General features: G+C 38.9%; 1 protein-coding gene across 7 annotated transcripts; it reads left to right on the top strand.

Annotated features, from left to right (window-relative positions):
* The first annotated feature begins 1441 nt into the window (after nt 1-1441).
* On the top strand, nt 1442-21920 carry NADSYN1 (NAD synthetase 1). Of its 7 annotated transcripts, none has more exons than XM_026094538.2 (21): nt 1443-1628; nt 1929-1989; nt 2479-2595; nt 3602-3655; nt 4087-4176; nt 5484-5535; nt 6196-6284; nt 8076-8193; nt 9864-9995; nt 10797-10871; nt 11047-11171; nt 11350-11398; nt 12098-12200; nt 12971-13139; nt 13470-13605; nt 14954-15060; nt 15874-16005; nt 16694-16763; nt 17461-17589; nt 18331-18507; nt 21391-21920. In XM_026094538.2, exons 1-21 carry the CDS (start codon nt 1544-1546, stop codon nt 21442-21444), a joined length of 2124 nt encoding a protein of 707 aa, XP_025950323.1. In that variant the 5' UTR covers nt 1443-1543; the 3' UTR covers nt 21445-21920. The 7 variants fall into 7 exon arrangements, 6 of the variants coding, with proteins under 6 accessions (XP_025950326.1, XP_025950323.1, XP_064368899.1 ...); XM_064512829.1 differs by lacking the exon at nt 1443-1628 and adding an exon at nt 1676-1821 and having other exon boundaries at nt 1929-2053; XM_064512830.1 differs by lacking the exon at nt 1443-1628 and adding an exon at nt 1680-1821.
* Nucleotides 21921-22797: the final 877 nt, after the last annotated feature.

The following is a 22797-nucleotide window of genomic DNA, read 5'->3' as shown; positions in this document are numbered from 1 at the left end:
AAGGTACAGCTCCTCAACTCCACAAAGAATTTCACGTGCAGCTTGCAGGATCAGGAAGTCAACCATTTCTGTCCCAGTCATGATGCCACGCTATCTCCTTGAAAGCAATGTTAATGAAGGCAGATCAACTTCAGCTTTTCAAGTGACAATCATAGATGTTTTGCTATAGTGATATAGAGTCAAAACTTGATGATTCAGTCTGTGACCCTTGCAGTCAGAACATTCAGTAGAGCAGGCATACCATGAACACCGGTTGCCTCATATGACTGAGTCAGCCATCACGTGGGCTGTAAGATCACTAAAAAGAACTAAGATTTTGAAACAAGTTGACGTCTATGGAGACTCAGCTTAGAAAGAATCCCATGTGTCAGTAGCCCCATAACAGCAAATAAATGAGGGATACAGGCCAGGAAATTAGACTTACATCCTAGACATCCCTACTACACTGGGATTTGCACCAGCTGCTTTGATGATGCACAGATTTGAAGAAACATGCAAAGCTTTGAATCCAGCTCTGAATTTCCCCACCGTCTTGAGGCCTCACATTTTGAACTTGTTTTGAGGGCCACCTTCTAAAAGTTGTTAATAGAAGACTAAAATAGCATTTCCTGTGTGCCAGTGGACACTGATGTTCTTAAATGACAGAATTGCAGATGCTGGATAAGGGATGTAACAAAAAAATTCCATGCTTAGGATTTTGGCAGCAGTTCTCAATGAAACTGGCATTCGTTATGCTCACCATGCAGGAGTTTCTCATGCCAGCTGTGCCAGAAACATAACTGAGCAAAAAAAAAACCCAAAAAAACAAAAAACCCAACAACTTTACTACATCTCCTCAACTATAAATGCCAGCACCTGGCAGGCAACACCTATTATCAGATAATCTGTACAAACAACAGACAGGTTGCAACCCTCTAATGCCCTACATTTTGGCTGCTTGCTCACACCTACCCAGGAGATTAATTTCTTGGCAGGCTTTGCTTTGGAAAGCACTCCCTGACTGTCACAGCCACAGGGCTTATCACCACCCACCACGGCCTGCCGCCCTCTCTCCTGCCTGCGCGCCCCAGCGCCCCTGAGCCCATGCTGCGCAAAGGGAATGCTGCCAGGACAGCAGTGCTCACAACAAACACCAAACCAGGGCTTTAAGCCTCATCACTGGTCTTCCTCTCGGTCAGGAATAAACCTCTCCCTCCTCGGAAGCCCTGCCTGCCCCAGGGCTACCCTGGCAGGGCCCGCTGTGCCCTCCCGCCCCTGCTGCCCCCTTCGTTAAGTCCCGCTGGCCTCTGCCAGCCCTCCAGCTGGAGGCCCGGGAGGAAGAAGCGCCCCTCCCCGCCCGCCCGCCCGCCGTCACTATGGCTGCTGCAGCCAACATGGCGGCTGCGCCCGCCGCGCCCCTGGGGCGGTAACGACGCCCCCGGGCACGGGGCCCGCCCCGAGCCCAGCCCGCAGCGGCACCGCCCCGGAAGCGGCCGGGAGGGCGGGAGGCGGCGCTGCCGGGGCGCGGGCCGTCCCTGCTGGGGACCGCGCCGCAGGAGCCGCCATGGGCAGGGCGGTGACTGTGGCCACCTGCGCCCTCAACCAGTGGGCTCTGGACTTTGACGGCAACCTGGAGAGGGTCCTCAGAAGTGAGTGGGGGCCGCGCCGGCGGGGCCGGGCCGGGCTGCGGCGGCTCCCTCCGGCCATCCCGCCCCCCGGGGCCCGACCCTCCTTCCCCCCGTCAGTAGGTCGCGTTTATCCCGTTAGTCATTTTTAACGGTGATAGCGGAAACTCACTATTTTGAATCAAGCTTCCAGAGCCGAGAGGCTGCGCGGTTGCTGGTGAGGCTGCAGCGGCTGGTGGCGGTTTGGCCGCCTGGGTGGTTGCTTACAGGGTTTAATGCCAAGGCAGGACTCTCACATCTGTCTAATCAAAGCTTTTTTTCCAGGTATTGAAATTGCAAAAAGCAAAGGAGCAAGATACAGGCTTGGTCCAGAGCTTGAAATTTGGTGAGAGCATTTTGATTATTACCCGCTTGATGTATTTCCAAGAGATGTGTTATCCAAAAGCAGAGTAAGTAAGCACTGAAGAATGGCCAAGAAGAAAAATAAGGAAATAAGGAGTGCTTTGCACATGGTCATTTAAAACATTTGGCTGTCAGTGCAAACAAAAATTTTATTGCTGTAATTGCAGGCACTAGATTGCTTCTTTTGTCTTGAAAATTTCCCTGATACAATAACGTGTGAGGTTATTTCGATGAGTATTCCTCCCGGTAACTGCAGTACTTTGACACTGCCTTTACTCAGGCTCTTTTGTCAGGAGCGTCCCAGCATCACTGAGGAATTTTAAATGCCAGCAGTAGGGCTTATGTTTACAGTACTGCTTCCTCATGGTCTGTGTGGGTTGTGTATGTGCATGAGATGATTTTTGCCTGAAGTAGTCTTGGTCCTGATGCTGATCTTGTCTAAAAGTATTGTTTCACATGTTTTTCTATGCAGTGGTTATGGCTGCTCAGATCACTATTACGAGTCTGATACACTTTTGCATTCGTTTCAAGTTCTGGCAAAGCTTTTGGAGTCTCCAGTTACTCAAGATATTATCTGTGACGTGGGAATGTGAGTCTCGTGTAATGATGATGACGGGTAACCGTTTACAGAAAATTGACTGGGCTGTGTAAATAGATGCTCCTGGATCGTGAGGACTCTGCACCAAACTTTTAAACATGCTGTAGGAACTACACCTGTGCATTTTTAATAGTAATCTATATAATAAAACTTTCTGCTCTGATTTCCATGAGTAGGACTGCAACATACGAAACCTTCTTGTAATCTAACTTTTAAAGAAGAGGGAAAAAAAGGTAGGATCCCTAGTGCCTGAGGAGAGAGACACAGAGAGAGAGAGAGAATAATTACTGTCTTTTGTTGGGAACCGAAATGGCTGGGCCCTCTTCCCTAGTTGCTTTAGACATGACTAAAATGGGTAAGCTTTTGTGTAAGACTTTGTATCTCAATTTACCTGGCTACCCAAGGACTTTATAAATTGCCTGTCTTTCAGGAATGTCAGGGTTAATGTAAAAAATGCTGGCATTCTGTGATGTAACTTGCTTGAACTGCAAGCTATTTTATAAGTGATATGCATGTATGTCAAAATCATTGAAGCTGTTGTAAGCTGCATGCAGACCATGAGCTGTGATAAACTTTAATTGTAAAATTAACATATATACACAATTTTTTAATTGATATTTATATAAATAAATGTGTAAAGCTAGCTTTTTTTATTCTGAGCTAGCCTGGCAGTGTCATAGATAGTCGTTTGATTGAATATACTAGCTAATAGCTTTCTTCTGCACTGCTTCCATTTCTCAGGCATACAAGTGATCTGGTAATAGATGATGTATTGAAGTCTGACAGAACAGTCAGTAACTCTGACTTTCGCAAACAGCTTTTTGCATAAAAGAAGCTAATACTTGACATGTTATTTTATTTAGCTCCCTGTAGTGATACAGTGTAGAAGTACTGTCTTATAATAGATTTTCTGTGGTGAGGTAGATTCTGTAAGTTTTTTTTTTTGTTTGTTTTGGTTCATCTAATGAGCTGGTAAATCTGCTTCTTATTTTCACAGGCCTGTTATGCACAGAAATGTTCGCTACAATTGTCGAGTGATCTTTTTAAACAAGTAAGTAGTTCTTTACACGTTTTGTGGGATACGCATTAGCATGTAATTTCAGAGGCCTGTTTGGCCTCTGAAATTTCATGGAAAGTATGAAAAAACATTCCTCAGTGCAATGTAAAGAGATGCAGTCATCTTCCTCACTGCTAAATTTAGGGAGACAATTGATACTTTCTGTTCTCTGTCTTTCCTTTCTGAACTTGTAAAACCTAAATTTCCGTTGATTTCTGAAAGACTTCCTAGAACCCAGAAAGAAAACTTGAAAAGTCTGCAGACAGGAACAGTAACAAATGATTATATGTGGTTAGGTATTTAATGCATATCATAGTAGGAAAAATAAGGAGTGACTGGCTACTTAGAAGTATTTTTATTTAATATTTGGTTGCACATCAGGTCTTAATTCACTGTTTCTGTTTCGTATTATTTTATGTTTTAAGAAATATTCTTCTGATCAGACCAAAAATAACATTGGCAAATGCAGGAAACTACAGGGAACTTCGATGGTTTACCCCATGGAACAAAGCAAGGTAGGCCAGATACTATGAAAATAGTGTTAAAAACACAGCTCGTCATTTGCAGCCACAGCAAAAGGTTTGAAATCTCTATTGCAACACCTTAGTGCTGCAACAGGGTGAGCAGCAAGCCAAAGTCAGCTGAGCTGCATAATGGCAGCTCAGTTAGAAAGCTTGTTAAATATAATCACCCTCGAAATTGCTGAGCTTGACAGAAAGGTGTGGCAGAATGATTCAACCAGTGTAGCATTGTCATTTTCCTTATGCCTACTGTCTCAACTATATGCAGTTCAGGATTGGGAGAGCCTGTGTTTAGAAGAGCTTGTATTTACCTGTTCCAGCTGCTGCGTTCCACTCAATATTAAATTGGAAAACAATGTGAAATTGACCTCTGTGGTGCTCTGTTAGAACGTGATGATTCCGAAGGATGGAAGCTATATACTTTATGATGCAGGATGACTGAGCAAAATATACTTGATGCTCATCTCTGATACTGTTCCCTCATCATGGAGTAAAAAAAAAAAAAAAGATTCTAGCTTGATAATGTTAGTAAAGTACTTCTGAGAGAATCTCCGAGAATCTGTCCTCTTAACCACAATCAACACAATCAATTAGTTCTGACATGCCAGTGTGATAACCCTGAAAAAAAACTTCTTTTTTTTTTATTTGGTGTTTGACTTAGCTAATGTGTTCTTCATCAGCTTGGAGGAAGAGAACATGAAGGCTGTGCATCTATACCACTTACCAGAAATTTCTTCAGTCTCCTTTTTGTTAAGGAGATGTTATTTTCTCTCTTTGCAACCTTTTAGCTCTTGGGAGGTTGACAGTGTTACTCCTACTCAATAATTTTCAGCATCCTTCATGCTTTTTTTCTCCATAAAATCAGGATGTCTCCATTGAAGGTGTTTGGCTGAGGTGTTTGGCTGATGGAGTCTGTATCAGGCTTTAGCTTTAGCCACAAAGCTTTTTCTTTTAACACTGATTATTTACTGGAAAGTACAGAAGCAGGCCTTAAGATGCCAGAAAGGCACATTAGCCAAGTTACAAAATCTGAAGTTTTTTTAATTTCTGCTTCTTAATTGCTTATATGCATTTCCGAAGCAGATTGGAATGTTCTTATTTTATAATCTTAACATTTCTGATAATTTCATGGAAAGTATGAAAATCTTTTTTTTTTTCTTTTTTTAATATACACAGTCTATACAACTTAGGTGCAATTTTTTAACCAATGTTAAGGTTAGAAGGTGATGCTATGTGGAGATTGGAATCAGTTTTTATGCTCTGATTTATAACTATTCACAATTTATAAACCTGTATTTTAGGCATGTGGAGGAATATTTTCTACCCAGGATAGTTCAGGAAGTCACAGGACAGGTAAGTTTAAAGGATTTTTTTCTTTTCTTTTTAACTTTAGTATCTTCTAGATTCACCAATTTAAACAAAGAGAATTTATGGAATAAAATTGTGGTAGACCAAATTCTGCCATCAGTCACATTGCAAATTTAGTAATTTCAATGATAGCTCTCAGTTACATTAAATGAGAGCATAATTTAACCTCTTTATGTTAGTACTTGGCAACAGAACAAGTTCCAAATTTCTCTCAGAGTTATTGAGGATTGTGCTGAGTAGCACAGAATAAGACAAGTTATATGTGCTTGAGACCAGAAATGATGATGCGATTTGAGGTTACAAATTTCAGAAAGATGTTATCTGCCTTGTTCCCGAAGGATGTCTAAAACCCACTGCTTCTTCCTGAAGTATGAGGATGATTTCTAGCAAAAGACAATCTCTGTTTTGTAGAGCATTTTAATTCAAAAGCAGTGGTCCTAAGGTAAAGCCCTGGATCAGAATACCTATGAAATTTCATTACAATTCAGACATTTGCAGGGTAGGGTTTTCTTAATATAAAATGAAGAGAGGTATGTTGTGATTGATATTGTGTCACTCATTTCACAAAAGTAAGTATTTGACTTTTTGTAGGTTGGTAGCTAACTTTTTGACTTGTGTGTCCGAATATTTTTGTTTTTTTGTCAGGAAACCGTTCCTTTTGGGGATGCAGTGCTGGCAACCAAAGATACCTGCCTAGGGGCAGAAATATGTGAAGAACTCTGGGCACCAAACAGGTAAAGGAGAAGAAGAAATGAAAAGTAGGATAAAACATACCCTTGAGCTGCCAAAAGGAAATATTTTTAAAAAATCTACCTATGATTCCTCTATGAGTATATCCTACAGAAAGTGCCAGTAAGCTAAAGGAGCAGGAAATGGATCATGGGAAAGATGCAAAAGAAAAGAAAAAATAATAGCAAGACAGTTCTTTGCCATTTTTGGCACTCATTTTAGCAGTAATGGCTGTGTTGGTATGCAAAGACAAGTTGGGAGAATGGTCTTACGAAGCACTTTGAGAAGCTTATCCTAATGGGAGACTCTAGCAAGGCGAAGAGCAGTTTCTTACCGATGTAGGCTTAGCAGAATGGTAAAAGAGGTTTTAGGCGATGGAGTTAAATTGCTTTTACATAGAAGCTGGGAGAAAAATATAGAATAGAAGCAAAACGAAAAGGCAAGCTGAAGAAGCGGTGACAGAGGGCTGTAATGCTCCCGTTCCAGATATTTTTCAGCTTTTAGTTGACCCTGGAGTGGAAATGTCCTCTGGGTCCCACTCCGTAACTTGGTCCAAGGCCAAAGTGATGAAGCTATTTCAGTGGTTCTTGGGGTCTTGGGAAACACTGGGAGGGGCAGCCACAATAAAGTGGAAATAATTTGTTTCAGTCTGCTGGTCCTTCTTGGCTTAGTGTCAAATTACGTTCTTCCCCAAATGGAAGTGAGTGGGATAAGCTATCCTTTCATGATTTTATTCTGCAATTAGGCTTAATTTCTGGAGTATCAATTTGGTCTGGTATATGATCTCATATTATTCTCATTTACTATACAAAGTCTCAAAAATTTGGGAGAACAGGTCTTTTTTATTTTAACTGTTATTTTTATCAGCTTTTATCAGCTCTTCTAAACCGTTTCACATAATTAAGTTGAGCTTTGTTATATTGGACAAGCTAGAGCAGAGGCTTATAGGCAATATCACTTTCAGATTTATTTTTCTATTTAGCTTTTAGCTTAATCTTTCTACTTTATTTTTAACCAGCATTGAACAATTCAGAAAGATAATACAGAAGTAAACAAGTAAAGGTTACTGAGAGAGAATAAAGTCTAGTGCCCTTAAGTAATATTTCCTGTTAATTATTTTAGTTCCTGTTACAATTTAAAGGTTTTCCCAATGACAAAGAAGATCCCAGTCACACAGGTCAGATGCAAAGAAAAAAGAGAAATGGTTGAATTAAAGCAGTTATAATTAACACAAAATAGATAAAAATATTCCTGATTTTTTTTTTCAAATTTCTCAATTCTAGTCATTCATTTCCTTGTAATTGCAGAAAGTGCGATGTTTTAGACAAAGATGTAGTTTTTGGCATTTGGAAAAAAAATGCAGTGTAATTCTTCTCCTTGTCATAGTTCTATTTGTTTGTACTTTTGAGTTTATTAAAAGAGAAGGAAAATGGGACAACTGACCTTGCAAGAGTATCTCAGTGTTGGAAACGTTTCCTTCCCCCACTGCAGACCAAGATTGTCTTATTTTCTTTTTATTGATGACTATATTATTCTATAGACTTAAGTAGAAAGAGTTCATTTACCACAGAATGAGTAAAAGCCCTTCTGTCCTCTGGAACCGCTACCTATGTTTGACAAATATCTATGCATTGCACAAAAACAGATGTTTTTGTGAGCCCTACCTTTGAGCTAAGACTTGCATAAAGCTTGCAATGACTTAGACGTTTTTTATTTGTCCATGGTTTTAAATGATACATGTAGTGTATCTTCCCAGCATTGCCAGCTGAATATTTTTCTGCCTTTCGCTTTGACAGCCCTCATATTGAAATGGGACTTGATGGGGTGGAAATTTTCACTAATTCTTCGGGGAGTCATCATGTGCTGCGGAAGGCTCACACCCGCGTGGATTTGGTGAATTCTGCCACAGCAAAGGTAGACGCTTTCGAAAAATAGATGTAGTTTTTGGTTATGTACTTATTATTTTAAGGACAGTTTCCTTTTCTGTGTTAGGACATAGTGCTTTCTTCCTATATGAACTTGGTGGCCTTGGCAGACCTCACTGGTTTCTTGTTTCCTTACCTGTAATTACCTCCTCTAACTGAATCACCAGAAGGGGAAGGGCTCCCCAGTTAGGGAACTGTACTTTGGGGTCCCTGCTATACAACATGCTCTGATGTGAAGCACTTTAACTTCTTCCCTGCTCTGTAACTCCATGTGCCAGAGGCAGTTTGGTGGCCTATCAGCTCTGTATGATCCATGGAGCAAAGAAGCAGGAGAGAGGCCATTTGGTGTCTCCATGTGAATATGGGAAATAGAAGCCTGCATGTGTGTGCAGGGAGTGTCTCTGAGAGGGAACTTTGTGTGGGAGGCCTCCATTCTGCACTGCCATGCTAACTATATAATCTTTATTTCACGCGCATACCTGTAGGAGAGTTAGAATACCTTAAAACAGCTTATTTGATAACTCCCAGCTCTGGGGATGTATGCTCCAGAAATGAATGTGATGTCTCCTATTTTAATTCCACTAAACATTGAAAAAAAATATTGCACTCACACGATGAATAGAAAATAGTCATTCAAAGTAAATGAGTGTTCAGTAGCTGGAAGCATGAAATGTTGAATTCACTGTATATAGTGAAGTAAATTACAACCAGTTTTAAAGGCTATAGCTGAGTGAACACATCCTGCATAAAGGACAAACCAGCAGTGGCTGTGGTTGTGCTCTGTAGTGATCTGTGCCTAAACAGTCTTCTGCTATATGCTCTATGTACTGTATTGACAGCTCATTACCAGCTTGTAATTCGCTCTACAGAGGGGGATATTTTCTTGGCACGTAGAAAACCATTCACAAGTCTGTTTCATTTCCTTAAATTTACAGTTTCTTTTCTGATCTTAGTCCATGTAGGAACATTCTGCTGGAGAAATATTAGTAATCGTATCAGGAAGGGAAGATAGAAATCAGTGTTTAAACTCAGACATTAGTTTTTCATTTCCTATCGTCTCCTTCCTTAAAAATGTATTTTATTTTTTTTACATTGAAAGCTGTGCTTATTTCAAAAAAGAGAAGCCTTTCAGTGATTAGACTGTAACTCTGTCTCACAGTTAGTGATGGGGACAAAACCACACCAATGAATGTATGGTAAGCTGTGAAAAGGGATTAGTTTGTGTGACTCCCTTGTCACAGTGATTTAACATGCTTCAGTTATATTTAACAACATCTGCTCTGTCCTCAGACATCCAAACACGGCTTCTGTTGTCTTCTCCCTGCTTTTCTCAATCTCTGTCTTGAACTTAGCATTTCAATTTTGAAGTGTAGCCCTTCACATTTGGGTTAAGGGAACAACTCTTTTTGCTAATAACAGAAGAAAACGCCTATCTTCCAATAACACTGAAGGGATATTGCTCATCTACTATACTTACGCTATTACTTGTTTCTGTTGTGTGTGTGGTGTGCTGAGTACTTTAGAGTCCCAGCCTGAAATTGTTCCCAATGTAAAGACAGAGGAAGAGTATAAGAACGACAGGAACAGTGAAATAAAATTTTGTCTTTTAGCATTCTGTTTTTGGTTTTGATTTTTTTTGTCTGTTTGTTTTCCTTCCAGAATGGTGGAATATATATTTTAGCTAACCAGAAGGGCTGTGATGGTGATCGTCTGTATTATGATGGATGTGCCATGATTTCTGTGAATGGAGACACAGTTGCGCAAGGATCCCAATTTTCTCTTGATGATGTGGTAATATATTAGACTTATAACTTAACTGTTAGTTGCAGCTGGAGTTAGTAGGGCTGCACGTATGCTCAAGACTTTCAAGAAATTCTACTGATGCTATGTCCATGTGTCTCATAGTCTAAACAGATATGATTTTACTATGCTATTCAACTAGATCCAAAGCTTTTCATAGTTAGATTGACTGAAACTGATCTACAGTAGCTCTCCTGCTTTTGCAAGGGAGGAAGAGCTGTCACAGGGGAGGAACTTCTTCACAGAAATGTTTGTGTATGTAATCACTATGTTTAGGAGAAGTCCTTTTATTTTATATCTGCTTATTTAAGCAAAAAAAAAAGGGCAAAGATTGCAATGTTCTAATTATGACCCAGTTTGGTAGACAAAAGGTTTGATAGGATGAGCTTTACTTCAAAACCCCTTTCTCAGTAGACTTGTCATTGCAGCTGTAGGTTTTTTCATGTCATGTGCCAAACTCCATCCACAGTATGCTCCTTACCCTTCCCTCCTGTTTTCTGCCACAACTGATGGGGAACCTATTGTTCAGCACATGTGACGTGCTAGAAGTTTGCTGTGGGTTATGGTCATCCTAGTGTACATGGTGAATTGAGTTGGTTTTGCTCACTTTGTAATGTAAGTAATTCTACTAAGTCAGAGATGACTTGTGCATAAAGTTAGCATAAGAAGGTATATTGAAAAAAGTTGATTTTTTTTTTCTTTTTCAAAATTTTTCTGTAGTCTTTTCTTGCCTGTCAGACTGTTTATCTGTGTTTGCATAGAATCAATCTAATGTTGAAAGCATTTCTGTAGGAAGTACTGGTTGCCACATTGGATTTAGAGGATGTTCGAAGTTACAGAGCAGAGATTTCATCTCGTAACTTAGCGGTAAGAATTTGTTACATGGATTATGTTTGTAAATTCTGCCAGGTTTGAATAGTTGTTGAATTGAAAAAGCATTTGCTTGTGTTGGCCTTCACAGTATTCCATAGCATGTGATGTTTTATAGGCATATTCTACATTAAAACTGATGTCTTCCCAATTCTTCTGTACTATTGCTTAGGCAAGTAAAGTGTGTCCCTATCCCAGGGTAAAAGTGAATTTCGCTCTGTCATGTTCTGATGATGTAGCTGTACCTACTTGTATGCCAATTCAGTGGAGACATCATAGTCCTGAGGAGGAGATCTGGTAAGCACATATTTAATCTGTTGTTTGAAAATGATTTGATAAAAAGTGGAGGTGAACATAGTATCTTGCTCATCTCTAAGTATGGAAAATATCCCATCAGAACAGCATAGTAAATATGTTGTGTTATTTAGGTCTTATCCCATTACCCTCTTGGAATGCATATATTTTGTAATTTCAGCCTTGGCCCTGCCTGTTGGCTTTGGGACTACTTAAGGCGCAGCAAGCAGGTAAGAACAACTGGTTTTGTTCTTTGCTTTTCTGTATATACCTTCTGTACTATAGGGGCAGCATCAATTGTTATCCTATGCTGCTCTTGATGCAAAGTGATGTTGTTAGTCCAAGGTATAAGGTTAGTGCTTTTAACTGCTGGCTCTTTCAAACTTAAAAACACATATGCAAACTATGATTTTAGTATTCTTTCCAGAGTTTCCCTTAGGATTCAGTCATGCTTCCTTTGAAAGCAATAGTTAAACTTATTTACTAAAGGGGGATTTCTTTCTCTCTGAAACTCTGGTTTTCAGTAAGAAAAATGGCATAAGGGAGTTAGTACTTAAAATAAGCAGGATGACATAAAATACTGATTCAGTTTAGTAGTGAATTGCATGTGAAAGATTTGATCCTTTTTATTAGCCCTTCAGCCTTACTGGAGGGTAAAGACATGTTGGCAGTTTGTCTAGCCAAAAGATTTATGTTGACTCCTTGTTTGGTTATCCAGTTGGTAGTTTGATAGTTGATAGTCCAGATGATGATTCAGATGATGATTTTTGGATATCCAGTTGAGTTTGAGAGGGTTTGCTAGGTGTTTTTTTTCCAATAGACTTTAATGATGCATGTGCAGCTCTTTCACAGAAGTGTGTTTCTGAGTGGTAAAACTTTTTTTTCCTAATGATGCTTTTTGGAATTTCTTCCTTTGCTTTGTTTTCAAGGCAGGATTTCTTCTACCTCTTAGTGGTGGAATTGACAGCTCTGCTACAGCTTGCATAGTATATTCCATGTGTCACCAGGTTTGCCTGGCAGTCAAGAATGGAAGTAAGTAGATATGCTTGTGTGGCTCGTCATTTTTGTTAATGGTTAAGGACCAATTAATATTAGGTAAGTGCAATAGATGCACAGGTCAGATGCTTACTTATCTAATTCACTAAATATAGCCTCTTGCCCAGCTTTTCCAATGCAATCCTTTGCATCCCTTCAGAAATCCCAGCAAAAACGTGGATCCAGATTTCAAATTTTCTGAATTAGCTTAATAGTTTTCATTTTGGGTTTTGGGATTGGTTGTAAAATTCAGACTAGTTTCTTTTTAGAGCGTTGTTCAAAATGTTGACCGATTTAGTTTGGGGATTTTGGTTTGTTGTGGGAATTTTTCCTCTCTGTTAAATTCAACACTGCAAAACACAATTAGAGATGGTTCAAGCTCTTAAACTGGATTTAATTAGCCCTTACGCATTTAGCTAACCCTTTATAAATATTGAATTGTATCTTCTGTGAAGATCCTTTAAGGTGCAGAACAATAGGTTTTGGAACTTCTGTATTCAAAGTTTAGAAGCCAAATTGGTAATTCTTTTTTTTTTTTTTTGAAATATGAAAAGATGTTTGGAGAGTTAAATGATGACGTTACCTTATTTGCAAGGGGGAGTGTAAAGCTTAGGTGAATTACTGTAAAACATTGTGAGATTCTCTAGCAGATGCTATAAAAATGGAGTGTTGGAATACAAGAAACATGTATGAGATATTTGCATATCCTGGGTAACAAGAGCACAACAATTTTCTTTCTTGTTCTATTTCTTCTGCTTTGTCCTCAGATGCAGAGGTGCTGGCTGATGCGCGTAAGATTGTGAATGATGAGACCTATGTCCCTGAGGATCCTCGAGAATTTTGCAGACGTATCTTCACCACTTGCTATATGGCTAGTGAGAACTCCTCCCAGGATACTTGCAACAGGGCTAAACTTCTGGCTGAGCAAATAGGCAGGTACAGACTGAATTGCTGGGCAAAAATCATGTTCTGGCAAAGACTTCCTTACAAAACTTTCAAATGTTCTGAACAATCAACATGTAGGAGAGTAAATGCATAAGCAGTAAATGTGTTAAGTAGGAGTATCACACACATCATCATTTGTGTAAATGTGCAGCACACTTAGCAGCATTTGGTGAAGGACATGGAAATTCGGAAACGGACTCTGGAAAGCGTTACGCTTTCCTAAGGCTCTTCAAACCAGATCTGAGATGGTAGTAGGCTTAAGTGCTATTTTATATACTTGGACTGTGCTGGTTGAGTCACTTCTGCTTGAATTCTTCTCAGCTATCACATCAATCTGAACATAGATGTGGCTGTGAAAGCTATCGTGGGAATTTTCAGCATGGTGACAGGTCGAAGTCCCCGTTTTTCTGTCTACGGAGGGAGCAGCAGAGAAAATCTGGCACTCCAGAATGTGCAGGTGTGTTTCATGTAGGCTAAATCTGATTAGATCCTTCTTTTGGAATAACACAAAATGGTGAAGCAGAAGTGGGACCCTCCTTTTGCTAGTTGTTTGCGAAGACCTGAACTCACTGTGCTGTGCCCCTGAAGATTTGGGGGCTTCCATTAAATGCTTGTCTGCAGCAGAAATCCACAATCTGATGCAACTTGGGAGGGGTCCAAGATAATTATTTCCTGTGATTTTTAAAACCTCATAGAATGGTTAGAAGGAAATACTATGTCCCTATATCCTATTGAAAGCATTGGTCCTGATGCTGTTTAGAAAAACATAGCTATAGATAGGTTGCCAGGTCAGGAAAACACGCAATAAACTAGTCTAACAGACAAGTCATGAGTCCAGTAGGATTGCTGCAGGTCAAGACTTAAATGTATTGCCAGAGCTATGAGGTGAAATTTATGCAGTGCTCATATGTACTAGACTTTTCTTTGGTGAATGTTATCTGCATTTAAGGGACTTTATGTGAGAAGTCAAGGTTACCCATTCCAGCGCCTAGTTCTTCTCAGTTTTAGAAAATAGATGAGAAAAAAGTTTTTACATCAGAATGTATACAGTTGTTACTGGGTGTAGCAGCTTCCAGTCTCACCAACAAAGCTGCTTTAATTCTGGCTAAAATACAATTGATTATCAGGTTTAACCGTCAGTTTTTGTTAGGTGATCTTTCTTTCCCTGCAGTTACGGAAAACTCCAGCAGTCTTCTCTGGAAGCAAACATTGGAGCTTTTGTTAGTTTTTTGGCAGTGGGGTAGGTGTGAGTCACAGATGAGTGTGGTGACTTGCTTAATGTCACACAAAGTTGTGTCTAGAGCTGGAAACTGAATTTCAGGTCTCTCAATTTGATACTATTACCATCCTTAGAAAAGTTAGAGTTTTAGAATGGGGACAGAAGCGAAGAGAACTATTTACATTTTTTTAAATATAATTAAATGTCTGTAGCCTAATATTCCATAAAAGCATGTGTTAGTCAAATGGTTTATCTGCATACTTCATCCCTCGTGGATCTTTACCAGTGCTTGTGGGAAGCAGAGAATCTCAGTTACTCCCTGTTTCACAATTCAGAGTAGAATCAACTTGCCCAGCCACATAAGTCTGTGGCAGTATCAGACACTGAACCTTGCTTTCCTAAATGGGTGTTCAGTATCCTATCCCCAAGACCATCCTTCTTGCAGTAACACTTAGCACTCTTGCATTATGTTCTTTCTGGGTTCGTTTAGGGAATTGTTAATTAAAATTGACTTGGATTTGTGTTTGAATGGGGAAAAATTATTTTTGCTTTGTAAATTTGCTTCATTTTTCATTTTGCCTTGTAGGCTAGAATAAGAATGGTCCTTGCCTATCTGTTTGCTCAGTTGACCCTTTGGACTCGTGGGATGCCAGGGGGACTTCTGGTGCTAGGATCAGCCAATGTGGATGAAAGGTTGGTAAATGTTAGAAGTCTAAAACCAAGTGAAATGAGAACAGGTCGCTGCAATTATTTGCAACTCTGCCAAATCCCAATGTAGATTAGTACTCAGAAGAGGCAACAAGCTAAGCAGACGCTGATGGCAGTAGGCGTAATAAAAATAACTGAATCAACTCAATGGCAAATTATGTATTTTTCAGAAGTTTAGAATCAAAGTATTGTCAGAAGTTTTCCAATAAACTGCTGCTCCTTCATCGGCAAGTTTCAGTAGAGCTTACCTGTGCAGTTACCAAGTTAGCTTTCCTATCTGTTATTTGGTGCATTTTCAACTACTTTATTAGGAATTATGTTGTAAACTTTATAAGGTGAAAAACAGATTTTAAAAATCTGGAGTGCTGTTACTAGAGCTGACTGCTCAAAGATGAATGTAATCCCTGTAAGACTGTGGGACTCATAACCTCAAAAGGTGGGAGTGTAATGAGCATTGATTCTGTAGGAGTTTTAGGTCTTCTGGGGGGCGATCAAGGCAGTATTTTAATTATTTTACACCAAATATACTACCTTAGCATGGACAATTTCACAGTGCTTTTTAAGTGTTCAAAATACCATCTTCCTCCTCTCGGCAATTTCATGGCTTTAGGATAGCTGTGTTGCAGCTGAACACCTGTTTGTCCCTTACATATAAATATAAAAAGTGTTAATAATGTGTAATCTCTTTGTCTCTCTTTATACTACATGCATAATATATATAATATAAACTATTTATATATTATACTAATATGATGCTATTATATACTATTATTATATAAAATTTCCTTTCTTGCTCAGTCTCCGAGGATACTTGACAAAGTATGATTGTTCAAGTGCTGATATCAATCCAATTGGTGGAATCAGCAAGACTGATCTGAAAAACTTCATACAATATTGCATTGAAAATTTTCAGCTCACATCCCTCAGGAGGTGAGTAGTGAAACAGTGATGATTGGGGACTTCTCTGTATTTGTGTGCTGCATATCGTGGATTTCCTAGTTTGTATCTCTCTACTGCAGCTTAGCTCCATTAGTAATATTGCAGATACTAATGAAGAAGTCTTCTGCACATCCCTCTGTCTTTAAATGATTGTCTACACTTGTATAGGACACTCTAAATGGCTTTGTGCTGAAGACACTACCAGTCTAGAGAGTTATTGTATACAAGAATTCGTGTTGTTAATTCCACTGAAGGAACTGTATGGGAAACGAATCAAAATCTGCTGTAAGAAAGGCTATATTCCATTTTAGGGCCCTTCTGGACCAGGCTTTGAGTGAATATAGAAGTATAGGTTTCTAACAGTTTTAGAAAACAATCACAAATTACCAAGACTTCATCTGTAGACGTGATTGTGCATATGCAGCTTATTTCTGAAAACTTCATTCCATTTGTCGTTGTCCCTGTTTGGATAGATGCTAATTTATGGTTTTAGTATAAGCATTGATTTTTTGAACCTCGAACAGCTTGTAAGTATCAACACTTCTTTAGAGCTATCTAGTCATTTTTCAGCTTATACCCTGAAAAGTTTTGAGTAAAGCATTTGATTTTTAACAAACCCATCAGGCTACTAATATGACTGGGTAGAATTCATGTTTTTCTTTTCTCCTCCCTTTTATAGTATCATGTCAGCTCCTCCTACTGCAGAGTTAGAGCCCTTGGTGGATGGACAATTGTCTCAAACTGATGAGGTAATGGGCAGTGACTTTAAAATGCTCTGGTAAGCCTTATCCCAAAACTTGTTTCTTGTCCAGTAACATGCTATTGTTTGTATCCCTGCTTATTGACAAGTGTGTCTCCTCCTAATCCTAAACAGTCTTTAAGCTACTGACAAGCTACTACTATCCCCCACCAGCCTTGTCTATGTTGACGACAATTTCTGAAATAGCAAATAATTTTTTTGGCTAATTTTATATTTTGGGCATTTAGAAGGATGGGCATTCTGAAATTTTCTGAAATTCAGTCCCTCTTAAAGTTTGTTAACATCAAAATGGAGTCAGAGCCTTCAGCTGCTTTCAAAATAACTGATGACAAAGCTCTGTCCCCTACCCATTCTCTTTGTTACCCACTTCAATGAAAAAGGACTGGTGAGCCTAGCATCTACCTGTGAGGGCTATAGGATATTGCAAACTTGCTGGGAAGGCCAAGGATAGCTTAAATAGAATTTAGTAAAATATATTCCTGTAAGAATTTTGAATCTCCCATTTCAGAGATCCCTTTTTTTTCCCCCTTCTTCTGCTCAGTAATACTGCTTTCCTGTGTTGTTTTGATCATTGGTATTTTCATTTTGCTATTTCTTTAACTGGGTTAACTGAGCAATTGCTCATAAAATTATTACTAATTTGCTTAGTTGAGATATTCAGTGGCTTTCTGTGTGTGTGATTTCAGGCAGATATGGGGATGACGTATGCAGAGCTCTCCGTCTATGGCAAATTAAGAAAAATTGCAAAGGCTGGACCATACAGTATGTTCTGTAAGCTGATTAGTATCTGGAAGGAGATCTGTACTCCAAGAGAGGTAATATCTAAAATGAAAACAAAAATTTGTTAATACCTTTGCCAACACAGTGCGTGTTTGGAGAAAGGTCAAATAGAATTCCTCTCACCTAAAAGGAATGGTTTAATTATTCTCCTGTGTTTAGAAATACTTTGCAGCTGTAACAGAATACACAGGAAAAACTGTTATGGATCTCTTGAATGTAGCTGCTGTCTGTGCTGCAAATTGTTAGACCAGTGCTTTGAAAACAATTACTTACAGAACTACATCTTCAGGGGAAAATTCTTCTGTGAAATAAATATGACCAACTACTCTTGAAGCCTTTCGTTGACCTTATGTATTCTGAGAGGGAAAGTGGCTCTTGCTCTGAAAAATGCTTAGAATATCTACACTAAAGAGGGATGTGCTTTGCTGTGATGCAGTCTTTGCTTTTGTACAGAAAGGAAGATTTTTGCATTGTCACCTAAATTGAAAGCATCTGAACTGCAGAGGCTACTGTTTACTTTTAGATGACTTGCAAGACATTTTCCTATAGGTAAATATTAAGATATTAAGCACAGAAACTCGGGTGTTGTCTGAAATGGTCTAAATGCCTCTTACATAGACAATTATCCATAGTGGTTTATACTAGTAGTGGTAGGCAATTTATATAAATGTTAATGGAAGAAAACAGATAGGTAAAGTCTCCACGATATTATTCTCATCCAAAATTTTAAATACTAAAACTTCAGCTGATTGAAAGCTATATTCTTTGTACACCAGGTGGCATCAAAGGTTAAGCATTTCTTCAGGATGTATTCCATTAATAGACATAAAATGACCACTCTCACTCCTGCCTACCATGCTGAAAACTACAGTCCAGATGACAACCGATTTGACTTGAGGCCTTTCCTTTATAACACTACATGGTCCTGGCAATTTAGGTGTATAGATAAACAGGTAAACACTCTCCTCTTCTTGCATGATTTTGTATTTAAAGCCCTCACAACAGGACAAACTCACTTCCAGTAAATCTCCACCAAAAGACTAATAACATTTAGGATAATGGTTAATACAGAAATAGTTGTTCTTTTTGCATAATTGTGAGAGTAAGGATTCCCTGGATTTAATGTTGGTTGTTCTTTTTTCATAATTTAATACAACTTGTCATGTATGTAGGAAAGCAAGAAGAAAGAAAAAGAGAATATATGTCCTAAGGTCAGAAACCAACAGTTTAGTTAGGCCCATGGTCATGAAGTCTTGCGCCAATATGGAGAACAACTTATGTGCCTCAGTATCAGTTCAGGGTCTGTCTGAAGGGATCTGCTTGCAGGATTAAGACCTGACCTCTGTGTGTGGGGAAAAATCAGTAAGAGCTAGCGATTCATTGTGAATGATATTTCCCACCTGCTTCTACAACAATCTCCTCTCTGAACTTTGTCAGTTGACTCACAAATACATATTTGCCCAAATACAGCAACATGTGATTGTTCAGTGCTTAGTTTGGGCACTGTGAGGTGTGAAGGGGCTCAAGCAGTTATCTGAACTGTGATCTGCTTAGCTTTTTGTCATTTTCAGTCACACCTTCAAAATTATTTTAATGCATTTTTTATGGCAAAGGTCCTGGGCTGAAGAATTATAGCACCTTGAAGTTTTCTCTGCCAGAGATTTTACACCTCAGTTGCTTTTAAGAATATGTTTATATATGTAATGAAATATTAATTCCCTCCACTGTGAAATGCCAGACATGCTGTAATACTATTTTATTCCCTTGAAAGTTAGGATAAAAGCTACCATTTAAAAAAGCTGCTGCATTTCTTTTTGTAGGTTTGTCTGTTTTTTTCCATCATTTTGGGCTTTCTTCCCCTGAGGTTCAGGACAAAAGTTCTTTTGACCTCAGTGGGTGTTGGGTAAAATATTTTTGTAGGGTCAGAACTGAAATTTAATTACTTTATGTATACAGTAAATGCCATTAAGATATTTTAATGATCCAGGATATTATTACAGTCTTTAACTAGATTTCTGTGTGGTATTAGTTGTACATGCAAGGGTATTAGCCATTGCAAATTGTTCCTGAAAGGCTGGAGTCAAGTTTGAGGAAGAATCCGTTATTTGGGCAACAGTATTTCAGCAGTAACTTGAACTGATAACTTATTACTATGGAAAATTTTTTGCAGGACTGGAAAATAATGACTTGCAATAATGTGAGTCAAATCTGTCCTATTCAAGAAAGGGAATGCTGTAAGAGTTTCCACTTACTATATATATTCAGCACAATTGTAATTCTGAAGAGAATTGCTCTCTAGGACAATGTCCCACTGATAATTGTGCTCCAGGGACTTAATCTGCACTTAAATTTTTTTCTGGTATAATAGGAAGAATGTGAAAATGTAGCATATACTCTAAGTGACATAGTTTTGCCAGAAAAAAACTTTATTTAGGTAATTCCAATTTTTTTTGGTAGAAGAGTTATTTTACAGCTAGAGCTCATTTGTGAAAGGAAACTAGTCTGAGTGCTAAAGATAGAACTTGTTGGATTTGTGGAAAGTACTTTTCCACTTGAGATGTTTGAAGTATAGTCAATTCAGTTATCCACTCTTTCAAGTGCAGAAACCCTCTGCAGGTGCTGCAGAAGGAAAAGGGCTAAGAGAAGGAGGTTGAGGTGTTAGCATTTGCTGGGAATTAACCAGATTGCATTTGGGTCTTAATGTCGTTCAGCTTTACCTGCCTTAAGGCTTCACATGGACGATGACATTTCTCGTAGTTTTAAGGCCATCCCAGGAACTTCAGTGGCATTGTCTGAGGCTTCTGGCTTAGAGTTACATTTGGGGAAAAGAATGTGTGGCCAGAGCATGTACTTTAATAATTTCTAGGTGCCAAAATGTTATTTGAGCTTTTAATAGCTGGCATAATTTGAAAGAGCAGTGACAAAGCTCAGAAGAAAGCTGACACAACTGTCCCCAGGGATTAGATGTCTTCAGTCAGCTTTCTGCTTTTTCCAGTGCTTACTGGACACAGCACAAGAATAGCCCTGTTTGGTCAAATCAAAAGGTCTGTCAACCTGAGTATCTTCCTGCATCAATTTCATGACCAGTAGCAGGTGTTGAGGAAAAATATAAAAACATTGAATTTGTAGTGTGATCCTCCCTATATATCCCGATAGGCTTTGGCAAACATAAAACTGAATTTCTAGAGTCAGAGATAACATGCAGACCATCATGTTTAACTGTTGTTGTTGGTGTGTCCTCCTTGAGTTTGTTTAATGCTTTCTGAAACTGTTTATGTTATTGGTTGTAACAACAGCCTAACTAAACATAAGGTGTTGCCTTGTCTTAAACTTCTACTTAAACAGTGAAAGTCAGTTTTTATAGTTACAACTTGTTTGTGTGCATGTATGAGAAGTGTTCTCCTTTGTTTATTTTAATGATTCTAGGCCCTCTGTTGTCTGTTATTAGGGACAGGGTTCAGGTTAGGGCCTGATCTGATCTGACAGTTAACTGTCTTTGAAAAGGGCAGGCTTGCCTCCTTCCCTGTCTCTCCAGGCTTTTCTTGAGATGGCTTTGGCGCTTCTCTCTCTCCTTGGTCAGCCAAATCAATTCACTGAACTGACAGAGAAGTAGGACCTGATGGGCGCATGCAGCTTGGGGGGAGGAGAGAGGTTTGACCTTCCCTTTCAACTGTAGCTAGCAGTCTGTTTAGCTCAGCTGTTCCCTGGAGTGTTGTCCCGCTGTCAGTTCTTGCTAAATCTGGGCTCTACACTGACTTGTGATGGAAGTGCGAAGATGCAGTTGTTAAATGCAAACTTGTTTTTTGTTACTGAATCCATTCCTTGTTAACTTGCAGGTGTTCAATCTAGAAAGAAAGGAAGGAATATCTCATGTTGAAGATGTGGACTGATTGCTCTTTCATTTAATATGGTAATTAATTTGATAAACAAAAAGTTCAAAACTAGAGTATCCTGTGATGATGAGCAGTTACCCAAACAATTGCTGAGGTGAACTTTGCAAACAGTATTTGTAATCAAGTCCGTTTTTTGACTGATGACTCTCTGATTTGTTCCCAATACACTTGAAGCCTAGTTGGCTAAAGAGTCATTCATTGAAGATTGGCTTCAACTACTTGAATTAATTGCCATTAATTGAAAATATTTGGACAAGCCCATCAATCATAAATAAGTGTAAAGGAATTGTTATTGTGAAAGTGTATACCCGCACAGATATTTAGTTTAACTGGATTAAATGAATAGTCTAGATATGATTTTTTGAGTAGCATGTTCAACTGAAAGCATAAAATTTTATCGTTTCTGACACATGCTGTTGAGAAAAAGAAATCTCATTTTACTGTGTAATAAAGTTGTAATTTAATTATGTTAATTGACTCCATATTTTACTTGTTTTTTATCTATTTAGGACTAGCTAGATAGACTGGTCCAGCATTTTGAATAGCAGCCTAAGTTCTAATTCAGCAAGGTATTGGAACCTAAAACATATGAGTGAAACATACGAGTAGTAACATTGAAGTTAGTGGGTTCCAAATCAGAGTTCAGTTTCTTGCTGTGCATCTACTTGTGTAACTTGTGACAATTCGTTTTAAAACCTCTGACCTAATTTTTTCAGAGAGGAACAATGCCTATTCCATAAGGATTTTCAAGGATTGTTTAATGGTTACTGTTCTCCAAGGTTCTCAGCTGAATTTTAAAGATCTTAAATAAAACTGATGCGGTGTCTCTTCCCTCCTGGCATTTTTGATGCATACAGATAGGTTGGTGTACCTGAAATAAGAAATGTTTTCTGGTGCATGGCATCTTGAATAGAGAAGACACAAGTCTGGTATCCGTGCCAGTGTTGTTATTACCACTTGCTCAGGAGCTCATTGTCCAAAAGCTGAGTGTGATTTGTCATCACTGACTCTGCAATCAGTGAGTGGCTGTACTTGCCCACGCAGTCACTTCACTGCTGGAATCAAGCTTGTTGGGTGTAAAACACTTGGAAACGGAGTGAGTATTTTAGAAATGAGGTATCAAGCCAGCTTCCTTTGGAGTTCAATTAGTGTTACCCATCTTCCAATTATTGTTTACAAAAGCTGTTTCAACTTCACAGCTTTTTTGATCTCTTCAATGCTGTGGAAAACTAAAAAAGGAACAAGGATAGGTTTGTTCCTTCATGTGAGTTGCTCTTCTGCCTGATGACTTAATGCATGCCCAGTTCCTTTACTTTTTGTCATCCTGAGTTGAAAGATGCCCTTTTAATA

The sequence above is a fragment of the Dromaius novaehollandiae genome, chromosome 5 (assembly GCF_036370855.1).
Source record: "Dromaius novaehollandiae isolate bDroNov1 chromosome 5, bDroNov1.hap1, whole genome shotgun sequence".
NCBI lineage: Eukaryota > Metazoa > Chordata > Aves > Casuariiformes > Dromaiidae > Dromaius > Dromaius novaehollandiae.
Note: the sequence above shows the minus strand (reverse complement) of the source record. Positions and strands in the feature narration are given on the sequence as shown.